At 46.4% G+C, this 23,587-nt stretch overlaps 1 protein-coding gene across 1 annotated transcript in view; it reads left to right on the top strand.

Annotated features, from left to right (window-relative positions):
* rragd (ras-related GTP binding D) overlaps window positions 1-23,587 on the top strand; it is a 70,200-nt gene that overhangs the window by 13,588 nt on the left and 33,025 nt on the right. Inside the window, exons 3-4 of the mRNA XM_076107009.1 lie at window positions 17,292-17,491; window positions 18,928-19,042. Coding sequence (XP_075963124.1) covers window positions 17,292-17,491; window positions 18,928-19,042 — 315 coding nt within the window. The remainder of the gene's footprint in view (window positions 1-17,291; window positions 17,492-18,927; window positions 19,043-23,587) is intronic.

Genomic DNA, 23,587 nt, shown 5'->3' with positions numbered 1-23,587 from the left:
ATACTATAAAGTTCCAGGGGGAGATGTAACCCAAATTGATAGCTATCTAAATTCTCTGAAGTTGCCCACTTTAAATGAAGGCCAAAATAAAAGAATGACGGCAGATATATCGGAAGAAGAACTAAGATCTGCAATTAGTAGGTTAAAATTAAGCAAGTCTCCAGGATCGGATGGTTATACGGCAGAGTGGTATAAGGAATTTAAAAATGAGCTGATCCCGGTGATACTTCCCACACTGAATTGGGCTTTAAAACAGGCGCAAACGCCACCCAGCTGGAAAGAAGCAATAATCTCAGCTATTCCGAAAGAAGGCAAGGATAAAATGGAATGTGGATCATTTAGACCAATATCGGTTTTAAATATCGATTATAGATTATTCACTTCCATCATGGCAAGACGATTAGAGGAGTTTTTACCCATGCTGATACATAATGATCAGACAGGCTTTATACAACAGCGCCAAACACAAGATAGTATATGAAGGACACTACACATTATGGATCATATACAAAAAAATAAGATCGAAGCAATGGTGATAAGCGTAGATGCTGAAAAGGCGTTTGACTCGGTTAACTGGACTTTTCTTTATAGAGTCCTGCACAGATTTGGTCTACAAGACACAATTATTAAAACTATTCAGGCATTATACAACAATCCCACTGCCAGGATTAAAATCAATGGATATTTATCAAACAATTTCAATCTAGAAAGAGGTACAAGACAGGGCTGTGCGTGGTCACCACTACTCTTCGCATTATATTTGGAGCCGCTAGCTCAATACATCAGACAAAATGAAGATATTAGAGGAATTACTATTAAAGGGACGGAACACAAATTGTCCTGCTACGCAGATGACATTTTGGTCTACCTGGGGCAACCAACATACTCTTTACCTAAACTGATGCAGTCATTTGAACAGTATGGCAAACTATCAGGGTACAAGATTAACGTGGGCAAAACCCAGTTATTCTCATATAACTATAGCCCACCAAGAGAAATTGAGAATAAATACCCCTTTGCATGGCAAACAACATCCTTCAAATATCTGGGCATCAATATTACAAAAGATCTTACACAACTTGCAGAATATAACTATGATCCACTAATATGAAAAATTAAGGAAGACATAGCAAGATGGAACATAACGCCTTTCCTAAGTTTCACGGCAAGGATTGAATCCATTAAAATGAATATACTGCCCAGACTACTCTATCTATTTCAAACTCTACCAACAGAGATTAACCAAAACCAATTTAATGAATGGGACAAGATGTTATCTAGATATATTTGGACAGGTAAAAGACCCAGGGTCCGTCTCAAAACCTTACAACTACCTAAAGAACAGGGTGGATGGGGCCTACCTTCTCTTAGAGATTACTATCTAGCAGCACAGATGAGAGCGGTAATATGCTGGTGCAACCCATCGTATAAGGCTCAATGGAAAAACATTGAAGAGAAAATAACTTCCACCCCCATACAGGCAATCCTAGCTGATAACAATCTACAAAGTCACATAAATACTACTGATAACCCACGGCTGAAGTGGACTCTTGAAGTATGGAAAACCATTATAAGAGAACACAAACTAGAGGGAGATATGGTAACACTTAAATGGTGTGCATATGATTCTGACTTCACACCAAATAAATTGGATGCTAGATTTAGGGATTAAACAGCTACAGGAATAACAGCCAGATGCAACATAATGAAAGGAGGCACACTGCTAAGTTTTGAAACTCTTAAAGAGAAACACTCACTAGAAAAACAGGACTTCTATCGATACTTGCAGATGCGACATGTGAATACGAAGACGAAAAACACGACAGAGTACACACCTGATAGAACTGTTTAGAAAAGCTTATAACTCAGATATAGGCAGTAAAATCATCTCATGTATATATAAATGTCTGTTGAACTTTAAAACACATTCAACCTCCTATATTAAAACAAAATGGGAGAAGGAGGGAGGAATAACTATATCTGAGGAAGAATGGACAGTAATATGGAAAACTCAATCACCATATTTTTTGGGATTGCCCTGTTATCACAGACTATTGGAAAGGGATACACACTGCCCTACAAAAGATTTTTGAAGGTGAAATACCTCTAGAAAGTAAGACCATGTATCTTGGATATTTACCTAAAACACTGTCAAAAAGAGACAAATATTTAATAAATGTACTTCTGGTGGCCAGCAAAAAGACTATTACCAGGAAATGGTTGTCACAAGAGAGTCCCGCTCTGAACACATGGATGGACATTACAATGGACATTTACAAAATGGAGAAGATAACAGCATCTGTCAACTACAAACTGGAACAATTTTTGTCGTCCATCCATCCATCCATCCATTTTCCACCGCTTATCCGGGGTCGGGTCGCGGTGGCAGCAGGGCAAGCAGGCCGACCCAGACCTCCCTCTCACCGGCAACATGTTCCAGCTCATTCTGGGGGATCCCGAGGCGTTCCCAGGCCAGCTGGGAGATGTAATCTCTCCAGCGTGTTCTGGGTCTTCCCCGGGGTCTCTTCCCAGTTGGACGTGCCTGGAAAACCTCCAGTGGGAGGCGTCCAGGAGGCATCCTAATTAGATGCCCGAACCACCTCAGCTGACTCCTTTCGACGCGAAGGAGTAGCGGCTCGACTCCAAGCTCCCTCCTGATGACCGAGCTCCTTACCCTATCTCTAAGGCTGAGCCCGGCCACCCTACGGAGGAAACTCATTTCGGCCGCTTGTAGCCGCGACCTTGTCCTTTCGGTCACGACCCAGAGTTCGTGACCATAGGTGAGGGTAGGAACGTAGACCGAGTGGTAAATTGAGAGCTTTGCCTTCCGGCTCAGCTCCCTCTTCACCAAGACGGTCCGGTGCAGCGCCTGCTTTACTGCTGCAGCCGCACCGATCCGTCTGTCGATCTCCCGCTCCATCTTACCCTCACTCGTGAACAAGACCCCGAGATACTTGAACTCCTTCGCTTGAGGTAGGCACTCCGTCCCCACCTGGAGGGAGCAATCCACCGGTTTCCGGCAGAGCACCATGGCCTCAGATTTGGAGGTGCTAACTCTCATCCCCGCCGCTTCACACTCGGCTGCAAACCGTCCCAGTGAATGCTGGAGGTCACGATCCGAGGAGGCTAACAGGACCACATCATCTGCAAATAGCAGAGAGGCGATCCCGAGACCCCCGAAACTGACGTTCTCCGCCCCCAGGCTGCGCCTAGATATCCTGTCCATGAAAATCACGAACAGGACCGGTGACAAAGGGCAGCCCTGGCGGAGGCCAACACCCACCGGGAACGTGTCTGACTTATTGCCGAGAATGCGGACACAGCTCCTACTGCAGTCGTACAGAGACCGGATCGCCCGTTGTAACGGGTCCGGCACCCCATACTCCCGCAGCACCCCCCACAAGATCCCCCGAGGGACCCGGTCGAAAGCCTTCTCCAAGTCCACAAAGCACATGTAGACTGGTTGGGCAAACTCCCAGAGCCCCTCCAGTAGTCTTGCGAGGGTAAAGAGCTGGTCCACTGTTCCACGGCCGGGACGGAATCCGCACTGCTCCTCTTGAAACTGAGGTTCGACAAGCGGTCGGAGCCTCCTTTCCAGCACCCTGGCATAAGCCTTCCCCGGGAGGCTGAGTAGTGTGATACCCCGGTAATTCGAGCACACTCTCCGGTCCCCCTTTTTGAAGATGGGAACCACCACCCCGGTCTGCCATTCCATGGGCACTGATCCCGACCCCCATGCGACATTGAAGAGGCGTGTCAGCCAGGACAGCCCAACTATGTCCAGCGCCTTCAGCATCTCAGGGCGGATCTCATCCACCCCCGGCGCCTTGCCACCAAGGAGCTTTTTAACTACCTCAGCGACCTCTGCCAGGGATATGGGTGAGCCTCCCCCTAGGTCCTCAGGCGCTGCCTCCTCTGCAGAGGACATGTTGGTCGGGTTTAGGAGTTCCTCAAAGTGCTCTTTCCACCGCCCGACGATGTCCTCCGTCCGGGTTAGCAGTTCCCCCCCCCTGCTGAGAACAGCCTGGGGTAAGCCCTGCTTTCCCTTCCTGAGCCGTCGGATGGTTTGCCAGAACCTCCTTGAGGCCAACCGAAAGTCCTTCTCCATGGCCTCCCCGAACTCCTCCCATGCCCGAGTTTTAGCATTCGCGACCACCGCAGCTGCAGCCCTTCTGGCCTGCCGATACCTGTCAGCTGCTTCAGGAGACCCCTGGGCCAACCAGGCCTTGAAGGTCTCCTTCTTCAGCTTGACGGCTTCCCTCACCTCCGGTGTCCACCACCGGGTTCTCGGGTTGCCGCCACGACAGGCACCGATGACCTTCCGGCCACAGCTCCTAGCGGCCGCGTCCACAATAGAGGCTTTGAACATGGTCCACTCGGATTCCGTGTCCCCAACCTCCCTCGGGATGTGTGAGAAGTTCTTCCGGAGGTGGGAGTTAAAGACCTCCCGGACAGGGTCCTCCGCCAGACGTTCCCAGTTTACCCTCACTACACGTTTGGGTTTACCGGGTCTTTCCAACCGGTTCCCCTGCCATCTGATCCAACTCACCACCAGGTGGTGATCAGTTGACAGCTCTGCTCCTCTCTTCACCCGAGTGTCCAAAACATACGGCCGCAAATCAAATGATACGATTACAAAGTCGATCATTGATCTCCGGCCTAAGGTGTTCTGGTACCAGGTACACTTATGAGCCACCTTATGTTCGAACATAGTGTTCGTTATGGCCAAACCGTGGCAAGCACAGAAGTCCAATAACGAAACACCATTCGGGTTCAGATCGGGCAAGCCGTTCCTCCCAATCACCCCCCGCCAGGTTTCTCCGTCATTGCCCACGTGAGCGTTGAAGTCCCCCAGGAGAACTATGGAGTCGGTAGGCGGCGCCCTTTCCAGGACCCCTCCCACCGACTCCAAGAAGGCCGGATACTCCGAACTGCTGTTTGGTGCATAAGCACAAACCACAGTCAGAGCTTTGCTCCCCGCAACCCGTAGGCGCATGGAGGCGACCCTCTCGCTCTCCGGGGAGAACTCCAACACAGCGGCGCTCAGCCGGGGGCTCGTGAGTATCCCCACTCCCGCCCGGCGCCTCTCACCCTGGGCAACTCCGGAAAAGGACAAAGTCCAACCCCTCTCCAGGAGCTTGGTTCCAGAGCCAACGCTGTGTGTGGAGGTGAGTCTAACTATTTCTAGCTGGTATCGCTCCACCTCCTGCACCAGCTCCGGCTCTTTGCCCGCTAGCGAGGTGACGTTCCACGTCCCTAGAGCTAGTCTATGTTGCCGGCGATCGGCATGCCCGGGCCTCCCGCCCGACCTACCGCCCGGTCTGCATAGCACCCGACCCCAATGCGTGTCCCTGCGGGTGGTGGGTCCACAGGGTGGCTGCTCCATGATGTTTATTCGGGCTGAGCCCGACCGGGCCCCATGGGCAAAGGCCCGGCCACCAGACGCTCGCCTACGAGCTCCCCTCCTGGGTCTGGCTCCGGGAGGGTGCCCCGGTTTCCCTGGTCCGGGCGAGGTGACTGTAGTCCGTGGGCTGCTCATCATTAGGGTCGTTTTGAACCGCTCTTAGTCTGGGCTCTCCCCTGAAACCTGTTTGCCTTGGGAGACCCTACCAGGGGCTAATGCCCCGGACAACATAGCTCCCAGGATCACTGAGCCACTCAAACTCCTCCACCACGATAAGGTGGCGATTCGCGGAGGAGAATTTTTGTCGTATTGGGAAAAATGGGTTACATACGTGACACCCCATAGACCTGATTTTTATTTTCATAAATCAATGAATGTACCAAAGATAATAGATCACTCCCTAGGTATAGTTCTTTCTTTCTTTCTTTCTTTTTTATTTTATTTTTTTCTTGTTTTCTTTGTGGTTTCTGTTTTATTTTTATCTGTGTTATTTCCTTGTTCTATATGTGTTATAACAAAAATGAGCATCATCTGAAAATCTTCACATGCAATGTACATTGTCTGAAAGACATTTGTAAATGCCTAATTGATGCCTAATATCAATACAAAAAAAAATGGAAAAAAAGAAAGAAACAGAGCTTCATGTATGCAGGTATATGCAATAGTTGCGCAGTTCCTTTGTTAGCAAATTTAACGGGGGTCCAGTATGGTACAGGCATGGGTCGACCCGTTAGCGTTTCATGCGGTGTTAAGTGTGATGTCTGTTCGTTTGCATTCTCATGCTCATTAGTGCGAGTGGTAGCGCAGTAAACCAGTCCATCTTAGTTTCCCTACAGATTTTAGCTAGTTTAGTTTTAGTGTACCATTAGCTCGTTCCGCAAACCCTTGTGTTTGGGAATAATACACACATCCTAACCTTTGCTTGACCCTCAATGACTTATCTTCTCACTACAGCATTGTCAAAGTGCGTGCCATTGTATAAACTATTCTCTTCCGGGATTCGAAATTAGAAATTTAGCCACCGTTACAGCGTCTGCTTTTGCAGCTGTGCAGGCTTCCACCCACCTGCTACCAACATAAATTGTTGTTCACTGGTCTTTACCATATCAATGAATTCAATACGTCAATGTCTGAGTGGGCCATCTGGAGCTGGAATATGGTGTATTGGGCCAACGTGCGATTTTATGATGTTGTGTTCCGCGCAAATTTCGTATGACTGTAACGAAGCATGTACGGTGACCACCAAGTGCTCTGCAAAACTTTCATTAACTCCCCCCTGGCCACATTTGAAACTCCATGTGCCACATAGAAAAACTGAGGTTTCAATGAAACAGGTGTAAACAACAAACTAGTGTGAGAATCGTCCCAATCGGCAAGCAGCAGCTAACGCCTTGAGTTCAGCAGCCTGTGCATATAGAGGAGCATACAAAGGTTCAGACAAGGTCTTGAAAGAGTCCAACTCTGGGGTTGGAGCAACAACGGTGTATTCCGCCACCAGTCCTGACGTAATCATGCGGAATACCCTCATGTGGGAGAGTAAGATGCTCAGCAGGGTTAACACTGTGACACCGCGCAATATTCAATTCAGGCGCAGAAAGTAGCCTGAGCGAAGCGCATTTGTTATAACGCAATTTGACGCGTTGAGCAAGGCGTGTAGACCATGGCTAATGTACAATGTCAAGGCATGACCCATAGTAATCGTGGTCATGGTTCCATCTGCCGTTCTATGGGTGTAGGGGTTGTCAGTTGGTATCCATTGTGCGTCATGTCCTTGTTTGGAGAAATGGTGCGGTGAGACCATAAGGGACACATGTGGTGCGGTGTTGTAAATCTCCAGGGTGATATCAGGCAGACAGTGCATCAGTTATATTGAGGCCATGTTCACTGTCCATCATTGTCGTCATCCATAAGGCTTCATAATCTTTGTCATCTACTCGAGGATCATAATGTAGTGTACAGTGTAGTGGATCCTGGACCACGGAGTATTCTGGTCGTAGTGAGAGAATGTATGGACTCAAAGTCAGAAACTGGGTCCAGAGCATAGATTTTGGTTGCACTTCTAACCAGCCGACAGTGCTCAGGGAACGTGGATCATAGTGGTTTAGTTGTGTCATCATTTGTGCGTGATTAGAATCTTGTGCATCAAACGTCACGAACACTCCAGTAGTACTGCAATGTATTGTGGCACCCAATTAACACAGTAGTTCTCTCCCCGGAAGATTACATGGAGCCGTGGGGATGTACAACAATGGAAAATATACAGTCTTAGGATCCAACGTTAGCTGTTGTGGCTCAGTGAAATATAAAACTTGTCTTTTCCCAGTGTGACACACATTGTTTGTGTGGATAAGGTGAGGAGTTGACCATCCGTCATACCAACGCTGGAATAGGTTACACCTGAGTTCACCAGGAATGGCTTAGTTTTTCTTCCGTTGATGTCAAGAATCACGGTGGGCTCTTCCAGCGATGAATCTGTTTGCACACTGAGCATGTTCTTCTCTTCTGGGTCCTCTGGGCACCCCTAGTATTGATACTAGGGGGGCATGCCAGGGTTCCATGCTATAGACAGAGGCTGTTTTATCTGTCTTTCCTGTGACTGCTGTCCAGACTGTGGTGGAATATAATATGCTTGTGGATTATATGCTCTTGGACAGTTGCGTCTCATATGTCCGGATTCAGCACAGTTCCAACACAGAAAAGGATTGCTTCTCGTAGTGCTGGGCGGTATACCGGTTTAATTTCCCGTATGATACAAATTTTTCACACACCGGCATAGCCCAAACAGCTGCTGTCACTCCTTCAACAGGCAGCTAAATATATTGTTCGCTGCTAAGAAGGCTACAGTCGGAGCTAGTTGTCTTAACTGTATTGAGAGGGACCTCTAATCATGGTTATAACTTTATAACAACAATTAATAACCCACAACTAACGTTCTTTAACAGGGCAAAACACCACGACACAACAGTTTGTGACAAATAAACAATTTGTAGCACTAATAATTGTACATTCATAAAATTACACCGCCGAACGGCATGCTGGGTACAGCTCGCTAGCTAGCCCGCTAGCACAACAGTCTGTTAAGAGCTGGGAGAGGCTCTGTCTCTACAGTAACGTTATATTAAAGAACAGAACAGAGCGATGCAGGATGAACAAAGACAGACCGGAGATGCACCGATAGAGTCTGTGCCCAAGAGAGGAGCTGGGTCTGCTGTTTAGAAGTGTTTTGGTTTTAAAAAAATCTAGGCATTGCATATGACAAGAAAAGCAAGCGGTGGAGTGACATTACGAATGCAATAACGATCCAGCTATGCAAGGACATGGTCCCGCTACAGACAGTCGAGAAAGACGGGCTCAGAGCAATGATTAAAACACTGGATTCAAGGTATGTCTTACCGGGGCAACAATACTTCAGCCAAACTGCTATCCCAACATTATAGGAACAAACGAGCACACCCTATATTAAGCAAAGCCTTTATACATGATGACATTAACATGTTTTTATATTATATGTACTCCTGACAGTAGAGTAAGCCACTATAGACCTATATAAAAACAGTCAAGGAAAAAATAAATACCATGAAACCACCAGAATCTTAAAAAAATACCGTGATACACAATTTTTGGTCATACCGCCCAGCACTAGCTTCTCGTTTTAATCTTGTATAGCTGTCTGGCACTGATGTTCCTGTTACTTATATTCCCAGCTGCTTTGGAGGTCATGGCCATTCCCAGCAGGCTGTTGTGTTGCCTGGGGCGGTCCATGTGGGGCAGGTCTCAGGTTATCCAGCGGTCCGTATCTAAATCTGGCTCCACCCCTTCCCCGGCCACGTTGTTCTGCCAGCCCTACTTGGAATCTTGTTCCTGGCCATTGGTGTGACTGTGTCAGCGGGCCATACATAGCCGGCGCTTATGGTGGTGGCTCCATAGCCTCCTTACGCTTCTGCTTGGCCTCAGTTTGAAGAGCTCTGAGTTGGTTCTTGGCCAGCTGCAACCCTAATGCTTGCATTTCTTCCTCACGTTTCTTTTGAGCTCTTTGGTATGTGTTGGCGTAGTGAACAAAGTCATTTTGGCACTCCACCCAGGGCTTTGTATTGAAACTCACTACATCTTGTATATCTTCTTTCCCTTTGTATGGCATAGCTTGGATCAGTTTATCAATGAAGAATAGTGTGGTGAATGTGGACTCATTCCAGTTGCTGACTATGTGTTCCTTCCATTTTGTTTGGAAGTCCTGTATGAAGTCAAGTATGGGAGTGTCTGGAGTCCACTTGTATTGGTTCATTTTACTTGGCTCGGGTTCTTTGGATGTGTCTTTGATGGCCTGCCATAAGGTACGGAGTGGCTTGCTGTGGCAATCGTCATGGACATTATTTTGTTGTCCACATGGTTCACTAAACCCATAGTGGTCTGGTGCGCACAGGCCGGCCCGATTTCTTAGAGCCTTTGCGGTGGCCAAAGTGGTTGTGTGGATTGCTGGTGATGGGGACGGTCCATATTGCAAGGGCAGACCCACATGGTCCATCTCATCAGTGTTTGTCAGTGATTGCACATGTGATTGCACAGTAACAGCAGCCTTTCCGTGTGCACGGCCTGATGAGTGAAATATGCTGCCAACCTTGCTGGCTCCTTCTAAATCACTTTTTTGAAGGGTCATATTCGAATTGTCTCCTTCAGCTGAGGTAGGCTTCAATTGACTCTATCCTTTTGTTATTCTTCTCGTAGTCACAAGGCTCTGCTTTAGCATAAGGCGTTGAAGCCTTGGGCTTATGGTTCATTAGGTTGAGTCTCTGTTGTTGTGAGGCTGTTGAAGGCAAGTTTGTAAAATTGGTGAAATGGATTTGAGTTTGGCCACTGATGAGATTTGTCCGTAGCTGCTGGTGTTGTCATAAAATTGCAAAAGATTGGCACATTTGCCATGAGTTGCAAGTATACTGTATTCCAGGATGATGTGCCCCCAGCTTGTGTGTGTATTCAACAGGAACAGTAGCAGTCTGTGGTGATCGGGTAGGTTGATATTGTAAATACTGGTTGACCAACAGATGGAGGCATGGAGTCATCAGGTGTTTTCATCAGTGGCGCTTGAAGTGGATACCGTTGTAATACCCTATTGTCACCACCAGATGGAAGGATGGTGCTATTTCTGTCTATTTGACTCGTCACAGGACTCATGCCATTTCTAGTGCCCCAGGGAGATAGGGGGGGGGGGGGGTTCTTTAAACCAGTTCTGCACTTTTCTTGCTTCTGCCACGACTTTCCCTTTCGCTGCGTCTTTGTTCTTGATCTTTAGGTCTTTGTTATCGAGATACTTTTCAACCGCTTGCAAAGCTTTTACTTCAGTGCTCCCAGTGAGTGGCCACTGTCTTTTGGACTTCTTATGCCACTTGGTCCTACACTGCTGATTCAGGGCTATACTTACCCCATGATCGTGTACCACTTTAACTAATGGAGTCAATCCTGCCATTTCAGCTGACTGAGTTTTCTGTGTGACGTCTTCAGACGGTACTATCCAACTCAAAGTTGCTTTGATTTTACCTACCGTGTGAAAATGCTGGCACATTTAATACATTTAGACAGTTTAGGCCTTGGTACGCGCTGGCCTTGGCCTCATCAGATGTACACCAGTTTACCACTCTCAGTATAATGGTTATGTGAATTTTAAAAACTGATACTCCATGGAGAGTATCTCCACCAGTGCATTTGTTAGTTTTGTTGAATCATTGTCTATCGGGCTAAACACTGGAATCACTGCAGCACATATTCCAGACACACCCAACATCCATGCAACACTGGCCCCACCACTCGGGGAGTCCACAGCTGTTGTAGTGCGGTATCCCAGTTTTCGTGTGGAAATCTGCTAATCAGCAAGTCTTTGTTATTCCACTCAATTGTAGACCATAACAGTTGATTTCTGAATGAAAGTGTGGCTTCTCTGACTACACCCTCTTTGTCTCTCCAGTATACTTTGTCCTAAGAAAATGAGTGTACAAACCACGATTAGCGAATATGAGTTGATCAGGGTCCATAGAATTCTAAATTTAATGTTTTTGAAATGTATGCTCCACTATCAACATGACGCTTTGCAGATAGAAATGATAGGTTTAGAGAGAGAGAAACGTAGAGCGTGAGTGAGGCTTTAGGACAGTGGCCTCAGCAGTATGACACAGGCTCCACTCACACACCACCAGTACGACTGCGGCACCAGATGCTATTTTTAGTTCCTAATGCTGCGTTCACACCAAACGCGTCATGAATTATTCGCGCGAGTAGATTACATACAAAGTCTATGCACAGACGCGATGAGACTGTCGCGGCGCGAATCTGCGATGGCGCGTTGCGATGGACGCGAATCCACGTCAAACGCCAAAGCGCCCCGACGCGCGAGTTGAAATTTTTCAACTTCTGCGAAATATTCGCGTTATGCGCCGGCGCGATAGCCTATCAGCGTTGAGTTGCTCCCCCTGTCATCAGCGACGTCCTGCCGTTGCTGAATCAGAAACAATGGAGGAGAAATGAATAGTGGCGTGTCCAGCGCGATTCACGCGAATGAACACTTGGTCCCCGGCGTTTTGACCGGTGGGGTGCGGCGTGATGATGAGGACATATGAGCAGAGCAGAACTATTCTGAGTCGTGAAAGTCAAATCATAGGACGATCTCCAAACGAGAGAAATGGCCAGAGAGACCAGAGTCATTAGACTCTGAAGAATTCACCTATATGAGTCTGTCCAGTCAACACTAATTTCTCTTTTTAGAAGATGAGAAAAATATAATATTATGGCTTTTTCACTTCACCCTGAATGAACTGAATTTAAAGCTGCAGGGCAATTCAGTGAAAATAATTTTGCTAAAATGAATTTCGTTAAGTAATTTATTTAATTTATTTATTTCCAGCCATTATTTTACTTGAAATGAGAAGAACATTTATTTATGTATTTCTATGTATTATTTATAATCCATCCAGTTAAATTTGAAAAATGAGAATAATATTTGTTAAAATATAATTGATGTGTACTTTCTTTATTTGATTTGACAGTTGTTTAATACACAGAGACGTTACTACTACTAGACTTCTTGAATATAGATATACCCAAATTCCCGCAGCCAGACCAGTTGAGAACCACTGATTTAAAGGATACAAGGATTCATCAGTGTGCATATACTTAGTATAGGTGATTGGATAACACATTTGAACAGTGAAGACATCAGATTATTGATATGATTACATTAAGTCACATTTAATACGCACTTATTTGTCTACAACACAAGTGATAACATTATTACAAAAGCAAACATCTACAGTAGGTTGAACAGGGTGACAACTAAGAGATTGCTGCTCACATCAGCATCCATGTCAGGTGTAGGACCAGGAGTGGGGAGCTGACAGATGAGATGGTATTGGGTACTAAGAACTGGTACTGGTTCTTGAGTGGTCAGAACCATTATACCCATGAGCTCCTGCAGCATACGGTGCTGGTGTTGGAATTTGAACGTCATTCATACATTGGTTTAGCGTAGCATTTTTAGTTTGCCCTCTGTTAAATCTTCAACAACCGCTTCCTAGACCAGGACATAGACTCCAGGAAATAGTCTGGCCCATAACCCCCTTAAAATCCAAATATGTCAATGAAATATTACAGATTCATTACAATATAATACAATATACTTTATTATCCACATAGAGAAATTTGTCTTAGACTCAAATGCCTTTCACAGGATATCACATAGCTGTCCCCATAGTAGTAATAATAATAATGAAACAAAAAACATACAAACATGAACTAAAGCACATCACATTTACACATATTACACAAGCGGTGATGAGAACAGGCAACATATTGCATGACCCTTCATCATACCTTGAATCTATTGCACAACCCCTGCAGCCACAGCACTAATTAAAAGGGTTACATGGACATTGGGGCTCTCGATATTGTCCATACGGTAAGAGCTCATACTCTGCATGGATAATATGGGATGGATCAGACAATATTCTCTGTGCTGACCTGAGAAGAAACTGCTCATATATTGACTGAAGGCACTGGTGTTCGTTCATCCCCATAACCGTAATTCAGTTTGTACCAGACAAGCCAGCTTAGATTAGACAACTAGAGTCAGTAAAATAAGTGAAGATTTTTTAACCTTCAGACAGAGCCAGGCTAGCTGTTTCCCTCCGTTTCCAGAATTGATGCTAAGCTAAGCTAGCATAAAACGGGACTAATAAAAGGCAGTGATATGACAGTAGTATCAATCTTTTAATCAGAGCCTGTACAAGACAATTATCTTGACAATATGCCATGATCAATAAATAACAGGCACAGTGAGCCCGGCGGTGGTAGAGGGAGGGGGACGGGCTGGGACCGGTGGGTGTAGAGGGAGGGGGATGGGCTGGGACCGGTGGGTGTAGAGCAGGGGTCACCAACCTTTTTTAAACTGAGAGCTACTTCAAGGGTACCGAGTAGTACGAAGGGCTACTTATTTGATACAAACTTCCTGAATAACAAAATTGCACAGATCACCTTAATAATAATAATAATAATATATGTTAAGAGACTGTTTGATCACATGTCAGTTAATTATTCCTCACAATAATTATTAATAATGATTTTCACAACAATGATGGTATAGCTACACATACATATTTAAACATGCAACTTTTATTTCTGTGAATCTGTTTCAACATTTGAAAGTCAGAGGTATCACATCTCTGATATTTTTGTATCATCACATGATTAAAGACGGTTACTTTTGCACATAGCGCCTGCTGGTGAATGATGCAGTGGCAATGTAGAAATTTTGCGAAGTCTGGGTCACCTTTGCATTGCGCAATGAAGCCTGCATGCCGGCCCGTCATGGCGGGAGCCCCGTCTGTTGTCACCGACACCAGCTTTTCCAATGGTACCTTTTTCTCAACGAAGAAACTAGTAAACAGTCTCGTCTATAGCCGAGCGGGGGATCCAACCCTCCGAGGCGTGCGAGCGTCTTCGGGCGCCCGCGTTCAAACCTCTAGTCTGGGCCTTTTCTGTCGGATTGCGTTGCCTCGCCTCTACCCCCGCCACCCCTGAGTTGTTGCCCTGCGGCCTGTTCCGAGGATTTACGGACCTGACGACGGGGTGCACTCGCGGCTCGCGTCTGGCACCAATGGGATGCGCCCGCCATTCAGAACCTGAAAACCTAGTGCAGTGCGGCGGCCTCGTCCTGGCTGTCCGCCGTGCGCCTCCGGGTACCCGACTCTCTTAACTCTCTGCAAGCGTTTTTGATTAAAAAAGAACAGCAACTACAATTTTAGATGGAGCTCCATAATGACTAGTGCTATTTTTAGAACATGTCTTGCGTCCGTGGCGTGGCGTCAAAAAAACACCATTCGCCATGAAACAGGAAGTTGTTGTAACTCGGCCGTACATTGTCTAATCTGCTCCAAATCTCTCATATGTCATAACATCCTGACCTGGAATACATCTATATGACAATATCGAATCATAGTAATAGCGCCACCTAGTGGCAACTGGAAGTTGTACGTTTTGTACTTTGACATCCTGCTCCTCACAGATTAATCAAATCCCTCTAAAATGTTGTCAGAAAAGCCTTAAGACCTTGATAATGCTTCATTGTGAAAATCGTAAGAAGTTGTTGAAGGGCGGCGACGTGGCGGCTCGGCGAATTTCGATCCTTCGCCATGAACGAATAAACTGATGTAACTCGACTCCACATCATCAGATCTTTACCAGATTTCACATGTTTGATTAGACTCCAGGCCTGAAGACCTCTGCAGGCCAATTTTGAAACATAGTCATAGCGCCACCTACTGGTAACAGGAAGTTAGTCTTTATACTTTGGCTTGTTTCTCTTAGTAGGTAAATCAAATCAATATCAAATTAGTTCCACACAAATATAAGGAGTTCATAATGGCAGTTCATTAAGCTTTTGATGTTTCGTCGAATGCCGTTACCGTGGCGATGCAGTCTTCGCCGTTAACAACGAAGGTAATTTTGAGAGGCTAAAAATGCTCGAAACATAAGCAAACTTGGCAAGCAGATTAAAAGCCCGAAATGTAGTTATAAAATATGATTTTATTGGTTCAGACTGGCAAATCGGCTCAATAGCGCCCCCTACAAAATTTAGACGAAGCAGCGCTGCACTTTAACGAACTCCTCCTAGGGAAATAATCAGATCAACTTCAAATTTGGTCGGTACAGTATAAAGACCTTTGTGATGAAAATTTACTCAAAGCTTGTTGTTTCGTGAAAATCTGTTGCCATGGCGACGCATTCTTCACCATGAAACATTACGGTGTTTTTGAGAGGCTAGAAATCCTCGAAACATAAGCAAACTTGGCATACACATTTAAAGCCCAAAATGTAGTTATATAATATGATTTTATTGGTTCAGAGTGGCAAATCGGCTCAATAGCGCCCCCTACAAAATTTAGACGAAGCAGCCCTCGCTGTACGTTTCATATAGATTTACAAAATTTGGTAGGCACATGTATCACATGTGGACTTAAAATAAAGTCTCTTGGGACCATGCTTTAAACCCAACCGGAAGTCAGCCATTTTGAATTTTGTATGAATTGCTCGTGTTTTTTTTCCATTTCCAGGTGCTGTACTACGAACTTCCTCCTAGGGAATTAATCCGATCAGCTTAGAATTTGGTCAGAACAATCTAAAGACCTTAGCGATTAAAGGTTACTAAAAGCTTTAGGTTTCATCGAACGACGTGGATATGGTGTGATGGCCATTTTACATGGTTCGCCATCATCCATCAAGCTGTTGTAATTCGACTGTACTTTGTCAAAACTGTCCCAAACTTGACATGCTTGTTGACTGTCATGGCTTTAGGACTTCTGCATGCCAATATTAACTCAGTCATCGCGTCACCTACTGATAAGCACGGACATAAGCAGGATTCTATAATTACAGCGGCCCAAACACTGAACTTATTGAAAGGGTTTGTGGGCGCACCATGAGAAAAAGACTTCTCTGATCTAAATATGTGCAAACTAAGATGCTTGGAGAGCAAAAGTTAGATAACAGTGGTTCTCAAACCATGTCAGTGGGCATTATTGGAGTTGCAGGGAGTTGAACCCCATCCCAGTAAACTGACAGTCTGTTATGTTACAAACACTGAAGCACATTCACACACATTCATTTTCTTAATGATCTTTAAAGGCTTATATTTATGATTGTATCGGATGTACACTCAAAACATTGAGGCGTAAGACCTGGCAACATGATCTTGCTACGCTGCTGGTCTACGCAGGAAATATCTCACTCGTGCACGCAGAGTGTGATGGTCACAGAAATTCATGGCCGCGTCACCCAGAGTCCTGCCAGTACCAGGAACTACCGTTTAACTCGTGCACGCAGTGTATGACGGTCATAGAAATGCATGGCCAGAGTCCTGCTAGTACCCTCGACGTGCATGAAGTTGCGAGGGCCCGATCAATGCTGCTCGCAGCTTTAATTTATTTTTGTTTTTTGTTTTCTTTGTCTTAATTTCTGTTTTTTATTTTTATTTTTTGTTGTTGTTATGGTGGTTGTCGTTCTGGGGATTTTTTGTCTCTGGTTGAATCACTCTTTATACCACACCTCCTCAGAGTGATGTTTGTTTGTTCGTTGAATTTATAATTTCTGTATTCAGTGGCAGTTTGTCACAGTCACACTACCTCCAAGAGACTTGCAAATGAATGTAATATCCTGTATATCCCAACTTTTTGGGGGTAGTCCTGTTCTACCTCTGTCTAAAGTATTTGCAAAATCAATGAAAAGATTTGAAAAGAAAGAAATCAGCTGTCACCGATGCAATAAATCTGTGATACGAGAACCCAAGAAAACCGAAAAACCTGAAGCTGACTAACCAAGCTGTGTGACTCTCTCCTCTGCGTCGTGGCAGGACGACTACGTGGAGGCTCTGAGTAGGCTGCATCTCACCGTGACCCGTGCCTACAAGGTCAACCCGGAGATCAACTTCGAGGTGTTCATCCACAAAGTGGACGGCCTGTCAGACGACCACAAGATCGAGAAGCAGCGGGACATTCACAAGCGGGCCAACGATGACCTTGCAGATGCCGGCCTGGAACGCATACATCTGAGGTGGGCTTGGACTGCTTTTGGTTTCACAATTGAATAGATAGTGTATTGCAAGCTTTTTTGAGCTTTTATGCTGCTAACATTTCACAAGAGCATGTGTCTCTTTATCCTGCTGCATAATATGTAGGGGCATCCTGACCGGGACACGGCTGCTAAAACCTGAATGAATAGTTGGTGCTGGTGTTGATTCCATGCTGAAGACATCCCGTAATATATTATAGAGTGATACTAAAGGCTACAAGTAATACAGGGAAGCTCTTTACGTATTAACAATATGGGTAAATATATAATCACTTTTACTCTTTAATGTTTCAGTTGGAATATTATTGGAGTGTTATAGACTTACTATAGAAGATGATTACCCAAGTATGATAATATAATTACTAGAGGTGTGAATCTTCACTGGCCTCACAATTCCATTCTGATTCACCCATCAAAGATTCAAATGCCAGTGATTCTCGATACTTCTGAATGTATCGCATCCTCATATTTCTCTATGACTGCACAGGCCTACTTCTACAGTCAGATAAATCGGAACTCCCTTTTTTATTCAGAAAGGGCTTTCAAAACCTATAAATAAAAGAAAGCTGCATCTTTCCAATGCCAGTATCTGTGTAAATATTACAAAAACCAAACATAAATCTTTTTACAGTACATTACAGGTGTGCTATAATCTTCAACATCTCTAACAGCTCTAACACAGGGCACTTCCTGAATGCTTATAGCATTTTACACTCCATGAATTAGCCTAGCGGCTAGCCGACTCTTCCTTACTCATAGCTCTTCTAGTCTCACTTGGTTTAAAGTCACTGCATCGTTTTGATGCTGGCATGCACATTTTTTTTTCAGCCCGACATTGTTGACACCAGAGCTACTAATATTGGTAGCAAGAGCAGCAAGCTGGCGGAGTGTGTAAGCTCGGCCCACTGTGAAACAGACAGCAAAACTCATTAAAGACTCACACTGGGCTGAAATGAAACCAAGCTCCCGATGATGTCACTGCATCGAAGCAGAATCGTCCACATCAAAATGCATCTTGGGATCAAGAAATGTCCACACCTCTAAGAACAGTAACCGACTATGACTGACACAGTATAACATGCCGAATGAAACACTAAATAAACAGGAATAAGGAGCGAGAGATTGCTGAATCTGGCCGATACACTCGTCAAAATGTTATTTAACTAAGGGGAGTGAAACTAAATATGCTATAACTTTAATATGCTCATTTGGTTTCTCTTTTCATTGTCTACAAGAATTGTAATCTTGGGACGTTAATATTATCTACAACTGTGTGTGATGACCTTGAAATGCTAATCTTTTGATCGGTGACTGTTATCTGTCCGCATCTGCACAAAGCAAAAAAAAAGATCAGATTGTAAAAGCAGCTTGTCATTGAAATCCATTCTGATTCAGATCTTTCTCCCTGATATCTACAGCTTCTACTTAACCAGTATATACGATCATTCCATATTCGAGGCTTTCAGTAAAGTGGTCCAAAAGCTTATTCCACAGCTGCCCACGCTGGAAAACCTGCTCAACATCTTCATATCTGTGAGTAATCCAACCAGGCTGACTCTGCACCTTTAAACTAAGCACTGCTGCTGAATCAATTCATCTGAAAATGTACACATCCTTTAGTTAAATCTCCATGGAAACATTACAACAGGGTGCTGCTGCTTTTCTACCACATTTTAAACATCAAGTTGTATTCGGCACGTTGCAGTATGTGTTCTTTACATTCCACTCACTAGGTGGTAGTGCTGCACAACAGAACACTGGTTGCATTGCATCTAATTCCACCACTGATGTTTATATTCATACTGCAAAAAATGCTACATGCATTAAGTCAGCACAATACTGTGGTTCTGTTGCAACTAGTTTTTTCAAAAAGAGCCCTTAGAACCATACTGTATAAAATATTTGCAAACGTCTTTTGATGCCATTTATTCCAAAACTTCAAACATAACTTTTTTTAGGTGAAATCTTATTCCAGCGTCCATGTAATATGTATTTACTTTGGCTTCTTTTACTCTTTGTCCGTGTCGTTTACTGTCCCGTGCAAATTCAAGTTACTGTGAGTAACTTTTAACTGGTTCTGAACCAGTCTCAGTGTAGTCCTGATCCTCTATCAGACCTACATCAGTAAAGAGACCATCAGAGAGAAGATGGTCCATTTCTATAGAGTTATTCTTAATGCTCGTCATCGGAGCCACCGGGTCGGATTCTGGTGAAATCAGATGAAATCATGCAGGTTCACCAGAAACTCCTTCAGCTCAGACTCCAGCAGAGACCGGTCCACCGTGAACAGACCCAGATCCTCCAACAGAGACCGGTCCACCGTGGACAGACCCAGATCCTCCAGCAGAGACCGGTCCACCGTGGACAGACCCAGATCCTCCAGCAGAGACCGGTCCACGTGGACAGACCCAGATCCTCCAGCAGAGTCAAGTCCACCGTGGACAGACCCAGATCCTCCAGCAGAGACTGGTCCACCGTGGACAGACCCAGATCCAGCGTCTCCTCCTCCTCCTCTAGGAGCAGAGATTCTCTTTGCTGCTCCTCTGGTCCCCGCAGGGAGCCATCACCACGCTGCTGAAGACCCAGGCCATATTGCTGGGCCCCCTAGAGGGAAGGGAGAATCAGAACCAGAACTGAGAGGGGGCGGACTGTCAGACCCGGCTGTAGTAAAATTAGGTTTTCTAAAGGGAGTCTGGTGCTCAGAAACACTACCGCTTTCGTCCACAGGGACGCCAAAGTAATCACAAATTTAAGGTTCCTCATAATGGCTTTAAATGGCTATATGCTGTTACAGCATTTTTCATCAAATAGTAGTTTTGCTTGAAATGCTCATCCCTGCTAGTCATTTGTTATTCACAGCTCTCTCTGGCCTCCTGGATTCATTTTGCCTTTTTTCTACCAAAACAAGAAGAAGTTTTCTATTTCTCATGGCCTGAGTTTGTGTTACATTACAGCGTGCTCTGTCCGCTGCCAAAGCAGCTTATTTCTCTCGTTGCGTCTCTCTCATCCTTTACGGCTCATCAGTTTTTAGGTTTTTTCTTCTATATAGATATAAAATAGATCAGATACAAAATGGGTTCCTCGTCTCCAGCTTGTCCTGTAAAACTGGCACACACATTTGGAGACGTTCTCTCTTGAAATGTTGTCCGAGCCTCCCAAAGCAACCAGCTAAACCTTTTAATGATATCTGCCTAATTCTTGGACCAATAACACTGAATAATATTAATTTGTCACTTAGGACTGTCCCACTAGCTTTAAGACTGCTGTGGTTAAACCTCTACTGAAAAATAATACACATTCACCCAGGGTGTCCTAATAATTATCGACCAGTCTCTAACCTCTCAAAAGTATACCAGACAGAGTTTGTCTCTGAAACTTTGTGTGGCTCATCTCTCTTTAATTCCATCTTATCTCTTCTGTTAATTTAAATTCATTGGAATGCACTTTGTTTGTATTTGTTGTTGGGAACGTAAAGGAGCGTGTTTGGGTTATCAGCATCTAAGAAACTAAATTATTGACATCAATATAATTATTAATGTAATAATAACGGGGCACCACCCTGCAAACAGGGACCAATAACCAAACGATAAACTAAGTCTCATAATTAGTGTTCACTCACAATGTCAACAGTCTGAGTACTATTACACATTCAGAGTGAAAGTGAAGGTTTAAGTTCGAGCACAGACCACATATACAGCTATTATCACAATACATGCACAAAGTAATCACAGACAGCTGCTCTTTAAAATATAACAGAGTTTATTACGTTATAATACTAATGATCTAGTCAACTCATATCTAAACTAACAACAACTATACATTCATGAGCACGCTATCTAAAATCAACAGACTATTGAAAAGAGGAGGGGGAAGTGTGTGTCTACATGTAGTGTGTGTGTTTGTGTTTGTATGTGTGTCTGTGTGCATAGGGGGAGGAGCGAGGGAACAGCTCAGCGACGTATGACGTAGTTGGGACGTGGTGACGTCTCTCATGCGCGAGACTCAAAATGGCGGATAGCCAACAGGAGACCCGGCGTCTATACGTGCCGGCAGCCGTCTAGCACGTAGCTACATTAGCTCAAAGCTATATATGTGTGTGTGTGTGTGTGTGTGTGTGTGTGTGTGTGTGTGTGTGTGTGTGTGTGTGTGTGTGTGTGTGTGTGTATTAGTAAAAGAGAAGGGAAAGGAACAAAACGAAATGAAATAAAACTGTCACGGGGCATGATGAGGACTCAGACGCAGACAGTCAGGTGTAGAGAAAAAAAGGTTTTTAACTCCTCCGAGGCCGAGAGTCAGAGTCCACAACCGGGTGGGTGGAGGGGGTCCGGAGGAGGGATGGCCGGCCTGGCAGACTGGGGAGACTGCGGGTCCGGAGGACGGAGCTCTGGAGACTGAGGGTCCGGGGGTCGGAACTCTAGAGACTGGGGGTCCGGGGGTCAGAACTCTAGAGACTGGGGGTCCGGGGGTCGGAACTCTAGAGACTGGGGGTCCGGGGGTCGGAACTCGAGAGACTGGGGGTCCGGGGGTCGGAACTCTAGAGACTGGGGATCCGGGGGTCGGAACTCTAGAGACTGGGGGTCCGGGGGTCGGAACTCTAGAGACTGGGGGTCCGGGGGGGAACTGCACTCGAGAGACTGGGAACCAGGAGGGGAACTGCACTCGAGAGACTGGGAACCAGGAGGGGAACTGCACTCGAGAGACTGGGAACCAGGAGGGGAACTGCACTCGAGAGACTGGGAACCAGGAGGGGAACTGCACTCGAGAGACTGGGAACCAGGAGGGGAACTGCACTCGAGAGACTGGGAACCAGGAGGGGAACTGCACTCGAGAGACTGAGAACCAGGAGGGGAACTGCACTCGAGAGACTGAGAACCAGGAGGGGAACTGCACTCGAGAGACTGGGAACCAGGAGGGGAACTGCACTCGAGAGACTGGGAACCGGGAGGGGAACTGCACTCGAGAGACTGGAGATCGGACTGGGAACAGCGCTCGAGAGACTGGAGATCGGACTGGGAACAGCGCTCGAGAGACTGGAGATCGGACTGGGAACAGGGCTCCAGAGACTGGAGATCGGACTGGGAACAGGGCTCCAGAGACTGGAGATCGGACTGGGAACAGGGCCCCAGGGGCTGGAGATCAGACGGGGAACAGGGCTCCAGGGGCTGGAGATCAGACGGGGAACAGGTCTCCAGGGGCTGGAGATCAGACGGGGAACAGGTCTCCAGGGGCTGGAGATCAGACGGGGAACAGGTCTCCAGGGGCTGGAGATCAGACGGGGAACAGGTCTCCAGGGGCTGGAGATGAGGCTCCGGGCAATCGGAGTCCATAGACTGGGGCTCAGGGGGATAGACTGATGACCCAGCGGGGTAAAGGGCTGGAGGTCGTTGCAGCGCGGAGGCGGCAGCGGCCGGGACTGGAGGCCGCTGCGGTTCAGAGACGGCGGAGGCCGGGACTGGAGGTCGCTGCGGTTCGGCGGCGGCCGGGACTGGAGGTCGCTGCGGTTCGGAGACGGCGGCGGCCGGGACTGGAGGTCGCTGCGGTTCGGAGACGGCGGCGGCCGGGACTGGAGGTCGCTGCGGTTCAGAGACGGCGGAGGCCGGGACTGGAGGTCGCTGCGGTTCGGCGGCGGCCGGGACTGGAGGTCGCTGCGGTTCGGAGACGGCGGCGGCCCGGACTGGGGATAGCTGCTGCTCCGAGGCGACAGCTGGAGTCGGCTGGATCGCCGACCGGACACAGGGAGCTTGAGTCGGTCGAACCGCCGACCTGACACGGGGAGCTGGAGTCGGCTGCGGCCCAGCGGGAGCGGGGAATAACTGCGGCCCAGCGGGAGAGGGAGTCTGGCCCTTCCTCTGCCTCCGTCTCCTTTGAGGTTTGACCGGGATGTCCATTAGGTCACGGTCTGCCTTCTGGACACCTCGAGGTTCTCCAAAGGCCAGACGGGTTCCCATGAATTGTTCATACCAGTCGGGGAGACGACACTCCATACTGTGGTCTGCTGAGTCCATCTTGGGCCAGATCATTCTGTCACGGGGCATGATGAGGACTCAGACGCAGACAGTCAGGTGTAGAGAAAAAAAG

This window comes from Anarhichas minor, unplaced genomic scaffold (assembly GCF_050575085.1).
Source record: "Anarhichas minor isolate MPS153535 unplaced genomic scaffold, ASM5057508v1 ptg000037l, whole genome shotgun sequence".
In the NCBI taxonomy this organism is placed as follows: domain Eukaryota; kingdom Metazoa; phylum Chordata; class Actinopteri; order Perciformes; family Anarhichadidae; genus Anarhichas; species Anarhichas minor.
The sequence above is the reverse complement of the archived record's forward strand: the minus strand, read 5'-3'. Positions and strand labels throughout refer to the sequence as shown.